Source organism: Wyeomyia smithii, unplaced genomic scaffold, assembly GCF_029784165.1.
Source record: "Wyeomyia smithii strain HCP4-BCI-WySm-NY-G18 unplaced genomic scaffold, ASM2978416v1 HiC_scaffold_21, whole genome shotgun sequence".
Taxonomy (NCBI): Eukaryota; Metazoa; Arthropoda; class Insecta; order Diptera; family Culicidae; genus Wyeomyia; species Wyeomyia smithii.
Genome location: NW_026599101.1, coordinates 11,488 through 19,598, shown reverse-complemented (window position 1 = coordinate 19,598; position 8,111 = coordinate 11,488). Strand labels below are relative to the sequence as shown.

At 38.1% G+C, this 8,111-nt stretch overlaps 1 protein-coding gene and 1 pseudogene across 1 annotated transcript; both read left to right on the top strand.

The window, feature by feature from the left end:
- Positions 1–351: 351 nt before the first annotated feature.
- On the top strand, positions 352–1,047 carry LOC129733734 (uncharacterized). Its single transcript, XM_055695262.1, has one exon. The coding sequence runs from the start codon at positions 352–354 to the stop codon at positions 1,045–1,047; it is 696 nt and encodes a 231-aa protein (XP_055551237.1).
- A 2,979-nt stretch (positions 1,048–4,026) lies between these two features.
- Positions 4,027–6,355, top strand: LOC129733735 (uncharacterized; annotated as a pseudogene).
- The last annotated feature ends 1,756 nt before the right edge of the window (positions 6,356–8,111 follow it).

Sequence of the window (8,111 nt, the reverse complement as noted above, 5' to 3'; positions counted from 1 at the left end):
TTCGAGGAAGAGAACATTAACCATTTACTATTCACTCTTGATGCAGGCTGCATGGATTTGACCTTAAGCGAAATTGAAACTCATGCAGAACAAGATGAAGAGATATAGAGTTTGGCTCCCAAGATTAAGTAAATACGAATGTCAGAAAAAGAGTCTTCATAAACTTGGATCGATGGTGTTTAAAGATGACAAGATCGTCTTACCCAAATCGCTACGTGAGAAAGCATTACTTTCTGCTCACGGAAGACATGTGGGTGAAGTTTCGATGAAAAGAATCATGCGTGAATTTTTTTAGTGGCCTCGTATTTTCAAAGATGCTGAACTGTTTGTAAAGAACTGCGTACCTGCACCATGCTATCAAGAAAAAATCCACCTGTTCTGCTGTGTTCGCGGGAACTGCCGGAGAAGCCATGGGAAATCCTGCAGATAGACTTTCTATGTGTACCAGGATTCGGCTCGGGAGAGTTCTTAATAGTAGTAGATACGTACTCCCGCTTTCTTTCAGTCACCGAAATCAGACAAACAGACGCAGTCAGTACAAACGCGATTTTGTGCGACATTTTCAAACTCTGGGGCTGCCCTAGAATAATTCAGAGTGAAAACGGACCGCCTTTCCAGAGTGCTAGTTTCTCTGAGTTTTGGGAGGTCAAAGGCGTTCGGGTGCGAAAATCCATACCATTGAGTCCGCGATCAAATGGGGCGGTGGAACGTCAAAACCAGGGAATCATAAAAGCCCTGGCCGCTTCTAAAATAGATGGAGTGAACTGGCGAATTGCACTACAGCAGTATGTGCATAGGCACAACACCCTTGTACCCGACTCCAGATTGACCGTGACACCGTTCGAGTTAATGGTAGGGTGGAAATTTCGAGGAACGTTTCCCAGCCTCTGGACGGAGAAAAATGACAAAGAGTTGGACCGAATAAATATAAGAGAAAAAGATAAGGAAGCAAAGCATTATAGCAAAACGTATGCAGATGAATCACGGGGTGCCAAGTACAGTGACATTCGAGTGGGAGACAGTGTACTATTATACACAAACCCATAAACTAAGACAGATTAAATGTTTCGGCTGAGCGTGGCGAGGCACGGGGCCAAGGTTGTCGTTATGAGTGGAAACGGAATCCAATACTCGCGCAACGTCCAAGACGTCAAAAAAGCACCTTTTGCAGATGAAAGAGGAATTACGGTCAACCTTGATAGTCACGATATTACGGAAAAGCTACGACATTGCGAAATTGATTTTGGAGAAAACCAGGCTTCCTTACCGCAAATATTAGAGCAGCCCATTCGAGACAACGATTATAATTGTATTGAACGAACATTACGTCATCGAGAAGGCATTCGAAAGCCAGCACGGTACGACGATGATTATGTTTATGGTGTTTTGAAGTAAGGTATTAATAAAACAAAAAAAAAAAAAATAGCAGACATACTATATGAATAAATACATCCACTTTTGTTAATGATTTGTGTATTATTTATCATCGTTAATAATAATAACATCATACCGTCCTTAAGAAATACTGGTAATAAAATACATTCATAAAATATATGCATGCACAATTATATACTAATTTGAACCAAAAATATATATTATTAATCGAAGTATTGAAATATATAATGAGAGTAGAGAAGGAGAATATTGCAGGGATTATAGTGTATAAGAAACAAGTGACGTGTGAATAGAAGAGGGGCAAACACCGCATCAAACATCCGGCGTGTTAATACAAGAACGCAGCAAACAAAATCAAAACGCAAGAATAAAAAAAAAACCCAAATTAATCCACCTAGCGGTGAGACCCAGCCTTTCTCCTTCGAACTTATAATTTGTTAAAATAGGTTTACTCCAACACTTAAAAAATACACCTTGATTATTTCTGCTGGATTTGTTATTCATTCTAAACAACAAATTTTTGGTAGCCAACAGCACAACTATACCGAACATTAAAAATTTAACATATCATCGGCTTCGTGCACAACTCAAAATCTTGCATTTTTGAGTTTTTGATGGCAAACGATGCCAAATACTGTTAAGTGTCATCACACGAAATCCCATTTCGAAAATCACAAAAATTCCAGAGTTATGAGTAGAAGTGCCTTTGCTGCACAAATCGAAATTTCTCCATAAAGTTAGTAAAAATAAGGTTTTAACTTGGACAACGTGAGCACGTAATATGTCCATGATAGACCCAAAGGTGTTAAATAAGGCTTGGTAATCTTAAGCTTCGAAGATTTCTTGAAAATCGAAAAATAAATTTTCGACGCAAATTTTCAAACGCGTTTTTCTCGAAACTATGTTTTTTGAGTTGTGCCAGTGTTGCACGAAACCGACGATATGAATATAAATTAACACATATACATGCAAATAACATTAAATTCTTCCAACTATATGATGCGATTTTGTTTTTGATTGTGGTATAATCGATTTGTACTCATATACTGCCTATAAATATTCAGATTCTTTAAGTCAACGTTAGTCAGTAGATTTCAAATAATGTATAATTAAATGTTGTTCCTTATACATTAATTTGAATGATCTTATCAGTGAAATTGAAATTCTTTCACGCAGTTGATATTACTGATCGTTTCTGAGAGGCATCCAATGAATGGCCAAATACCAATCAATATGGGTTCTTAAAACGTGGATTATAGCCAGTCGCCAGAATCCGACCTAGAACCCATTTTTCCATCCAGATGACCACTTCTGGTTGCCTGATAATCATAAAATCATAAAATCCATCATAAAATTGCCGAACTGCCTAATCTGGGTATTTCTATAGCGAAGATGGCAACAGTTTCCGATCAACCACCTAAAGTGACAAATATCATCCAATACGATTTGGTTTAGCGGTATGATACCCTGAGGCCAGAAATCATCTTCAGACGCCATTTTAAATTTCTAGACAGTAGCTTCCGGTTTCTACCAGTCAAAAAGGGACAAACTTTACCCAATGTGAGTTTTTCAGTACCCGGGATGATGCTCAGAGACCAGGAATCAACTTCATACTTCATTTTGAAATCCGAATTTGTGACACCTGTTTTCTTTAAATAAGTCGTGTAATCTTTGAAAGAAGAGATTTTCAATATTTTTACAATTTAACACACAATGTATAAAATAAAAGTCCGATTACACTGGTCAACACAAGTGTTGCCCCGAAGGTCGAACTAAGAAAAAATGAAAAATTAGAGTTTTTTCTGTGAGTTTTTTTTCTTCTAGGGCAACTATTATGAGCTTTAGAGCAGCATTTTTTTCGATTTTGTCAACCAGTGTTATAATCAACTTATATGGGTACCAATAAAGCAACTAAACCTTCAATTTAAAACTAAGATTGTTGAATTCAGTGATGCCATCTTTGGCAAAACGAGTGAATTTGATAAAGTTTTCTGAACACGTTTCTTTTCATAACCTTCGAACTACATGTTCAATCATCATAAAATTCGTTATTTAGGGGTTTTAAAGACAGCCATTTGGTTCCTATTTTGTTCAAATCGGTTCGGTAGTTTCTGAGATAATGGAGTTTCATAACTTTTACATTTTGATACATAGCAGACAAAATTACAGTCCGATTATAATAAAATTCAATAGGGTTTTATCAGGCAATTAGACCTTTCTATTGCAACTTATTTTGTGAAAATCGGTCCATCCATCTCTGAGAAAAGTGGGTGAGTTCAAACAGTCATAGAAACATTTTTCTTGTCAAAGCCTGATTTCACATTATTATACATAACGGACAAAGTTAAAGCACAGAACGGAAGGTCAACTTCAGGTATATAATCAAACAGAAAGTGCACACAAAGAGGACTGAAAAATCACGAATGAATTTTCTTTGCCCTCTGCAATATATATTTGTCGTGTACGTTTATGCCACTGCGACAGTGGTATAAAGTGGCATAATTTATTCGATGTTTTGAATTGACGGTTATTGCAACAGTTTAACCTGCTCAATTCGAACTTTTACGTGCAATCAGAGATGCCAGATATACAGACAAATCTGTATTATACAGACTTTCTGTGTTGCGATACAGACACGCATAAGCCTACAGATTTTATACAGACATTTAGTGTAATACAGATATTATACAGATATCTGATATTATAAATACATAATCGTTTTTCCAGTATACACAAAAAAAAACGAACAGAAAAAACGAGAGTCACTGTAGCCGTTGCTGGAAAAAGTGAACTACGAGAGTGAAATCTTGACAAAATGTTCAACCTTATCTATACCCAAGGAGATGGCAGCCCTATCTAAACTCTACACGTTTGACAGTAGCCACCATATCGGGGCTTTATTTAAAAATAAAGCCCCGAGGTAGGCGCCCAGCAAAACTTCCATATACTTTTCACTTTAGTCGGGAAGACTCTTCACTCATTCAACATAGAAAGAGATAGCATGTTGCCATTCCCCTGTCTATACCATTAGAGTGTGAGTGAAATAGCATGCGAATGAATCAAAATATGGCGAACATGGAACAAACAGCATTAGAGTGAAGAGTTTTTCCAATTTATGAACGCGCGTTGATGCAAATGCATTTGCACACAATGTCATTAAAAATTAAAAAACTCGATACTAAACAATCGATTTCTGAATATTTTAGAAGAAGGCCTTCAAACGATTGTAACAAAGGTAAGTTTTTAATAGTCAATTGTGAAACGCAAAAATATAGTAAAATACAAAACATTTTAGACAACCGACAGCTTTCTGCCGATGGAATAGATGAAAATAACCATTCTTCTAATAAGCTTCCGGAGAACGAAAAACGAGGATATGCCAACTCTTCATCAGATAACGAATCCAACATGGAATATGATACTGACACTGAAGTCAGCAAAAAGAAAAGAAAAGGTAATTTAAAATATTGTTTTAGTTTCCCCGAGTATCTTCAGCCTCCGCCCTAATCAACCCTCACATGCATTGAAACATTGGGTTATTGAATATCTAGAGGTTCAACATTTCGAACATTTTAGAATGATTGAACGGCGTAACGATATGATAAATAAAGTATATTATTTCATTATATAGAGTCTTCACTGCGAGCTAGAAAGCAATACCAAAGAGCTGTCCAGAGGTACACCTCGTGTTGGGAGACAAAGCTAAAGTGGCTTTCGAAGAGCGTCAAAGGAGACCAGTTTGCTTATTGTACCATCTGTGGAAAAAATATTAGCTGTAGCGGAGGGTTTCCCGATTTAAAAAAAACATAGTGAAAGGAAAAGCCACGTAAACCTGAAAAAAACGTTAAACATTCCTTCATCAATGAACAAATTTGTTAACACGTCTAGTACTAGAGATGCAGAAATACAAATCTGTTCTTGGGCAGCTGAAACCAACACAGCTCCAAAAACGATTGAAGAATTTGTCAAACTCTCAAAGAAGATTTTCAGTGATTCTAAAACAGCGACCCAACTAACTCTTGGACGAACAAAAGTTTCGGCTATTATAAGAAATGTATTAGGTGAAACAGCTCACGATGAAATTAAAAATCTGATCAGAAACAGCTATTTCAGCCTTATAATCGATGAATCAACAGATATAGCGACTCGCAAGACATTAGTTATTATAGCAAGAACATATGTATGGAATTGTGATGCCCCGCTAGTACGAGGTTATTTTTATCATTCATGCAAACTCGCAGAAGCGCTGCCACTATATTCAACGTAATCGTACAAAAACTAGAGCAGGATGAAATACCTTTCAAAAAAAATTTGGTTGGGTTTGGAGCAGACGGAGCCAATGTGATGCTAGGTGGCAACAATTCAGTTGCAAGTCGCCTTAAAACTGAATGTCCGAATATTTTCATTCTAAAATGCATCTGCCATTCAATTGCATTATGCGCTTCATATTCCTGCAAGAATATACCAATCGAGATAGAGTCATTATGCAGAGCAATTTACACATTTCTCAGTACCAGTCCACTTAGAACCGCTAAATTTGAAGAGCTCCAAACGATCATGGACCTGAAACCTGTGAAAATGCTTCATCCAGCGGCCACACGATGGTTGTCTCTAGAAGAAGTAGTAAAGCGAATACTTGAGCGATATGAGGCACTAAAAATATATTTCAGCTTTCAGGACGCTGATGTGGAAACCAAGATAGTGGTAAAAACGAAGCAAATCTCTGAAATACTTTCCGATCCAATTACTGAACTGTATTTGAGATTTCTGAATTTCATACTTCCTAAAATCAATCAGCTTAACAGACTATTCCAATCGAAACACCACAAATCTACAAATTACAATTAGAAACAAGTAGACTTGTCAAAACTTTACTTGATAATTTTGTAAAGGCAGATTATTTGAAAACTCTGCTTTCTTTAGATTCTATTGAATTTGACACAAGCATTGTAAAATAGGATGTATACGTTATGAAAAGACGAGCCCAGCCGACCATGCCAACACGCCGCATCGATCGACCACAGCAACCGATGCGCCAGGGAATTGATGAGCCAGGAGAAACCAGCGTAGCAACAGCCAGGGTAACTACATCGAGACGACCAACGCCAACTTGACCCATCGATCGGACGCAACGATCGATGCACCGTAGAAATGATGAGCCAGGAAGAATCCAGCGTAGCAACAACCCAGGAAGGCAACGTAGACACGACCAACGAGTACCAACGTGGAGGACCCATCGAACGATATTGGTTGTGCTGACTAGGTAGATTTAGTTAATAAAAGGTTTAGCGATAGGAATATCGAGTTAGTCTTAAGCGTGCGTTCTACTGTAATCGGTCTTAAACGTGAATAAATATTTTTTTATAATACTCGTAACCATTCGAGCATTACTGGCGCAGTCGACGGCAAGTGCGTGGAAGTAGTGAAACGCTAAATTTCCTAAGTGCGAATTAAGGAAAAGACTTAGTGCGGAAAAAGCAGTGCTAAGCGAACCGGAAAAAATACAAGTCCAAGTGAAAATTAGGACTTAGTTAAACAAACCAAAAGTGACTATCAAGTGATATCGCAAATAGGAGCTGCACTTAGTGAAAATAAGCGCAGTTTTAACAAATAAAAGCGCTTGGAAACAGAGCACCTCACGAAAGCCCAACCCGAGCAACATTCATCGAGAATAACCGGATCATCGGCGAAGCCGATTGAATACCACATATCACAACGAAGTGTGTGAAACCCAAAATAAATTTGTGAAGCTAGTGCAAGTGTGAGCGCATATCTAACTTAAAACTGGTTCGCATATTGTTTAGTTCCCATAACAAGTGAACAAACAAATCTCACTTCATTTAAAATGGAGCGTGAACTTATGATCTCCCCAGACCTCATGCCAGCACCAAACTGGACGAGTTAGGAGACCATCAAAATGCACCACCACAGGTGCAACAACAAGAAATAACAGTGGAGCAATTGCTTCAACATATTAGAAACCTGACTGACACCCAGCAGGATCTTGTTTCAACCATTAGGCAAATGAAAGCCAAAGCAGATGATCCATTCCTGCAATTTCAGACACCCGATCCGATTAAAAACTTACCAACTTTTAACGGTAATAAAAAAGAAACGAGTGCATGGCTCGAAGACGCTGAGAACACACTCGGTTTGTTCGAACGGTATCGTGGCCAGGCAGTATACTCTCAACTCGTTAGAGCAGTTAAGAACAAAATCATAGGGGAGGCAAAGGAAATCCTGATTGCCGCGGGTAACCCTAACAATTGGATCGACATTAAAGATGTCATCCTAAATTCTTTTGGAGATAGACGTGATCTCACGTCTCATATCCAGTCGCTATTCTACATAAATCAGGGCAAGAAAAGTTTGCCAGAGTACTACAATAAAATCAAGACCATCGACACTGCCATTAAATCCACAGCAGCGACGATGGACGATTACAGACATGCAACAAAAGCAATTAACAACCTCGTTAGTCTTATGACGCTTACCAGGTTTATTGATGGCTTAACAGATGACCTTTCAATGCACGTGAGAAGCTACAGGCCAGAATCTTTAGAGGAAGCCTACGCCATCACTACGCAGTATGCGAATGCAGCATACAGACGTACGCTAAATAAGAAGCCGACAATAGATAACATGGACAAACAAAGTTTTCATAATAGACAGGCGAAACAAAACAATTACAACAACAACGGCAACTCGCTTAATGC

Excerpts from the sequence above, each read along its gene's own strand:
- LOC129733734 (XM_055695262.1), top strand. The coding sequence starts at position 352 with ATGCTATCAAGAAAAAATCCACCTGTTCTGCTGTGTTCGCGGGAACTG.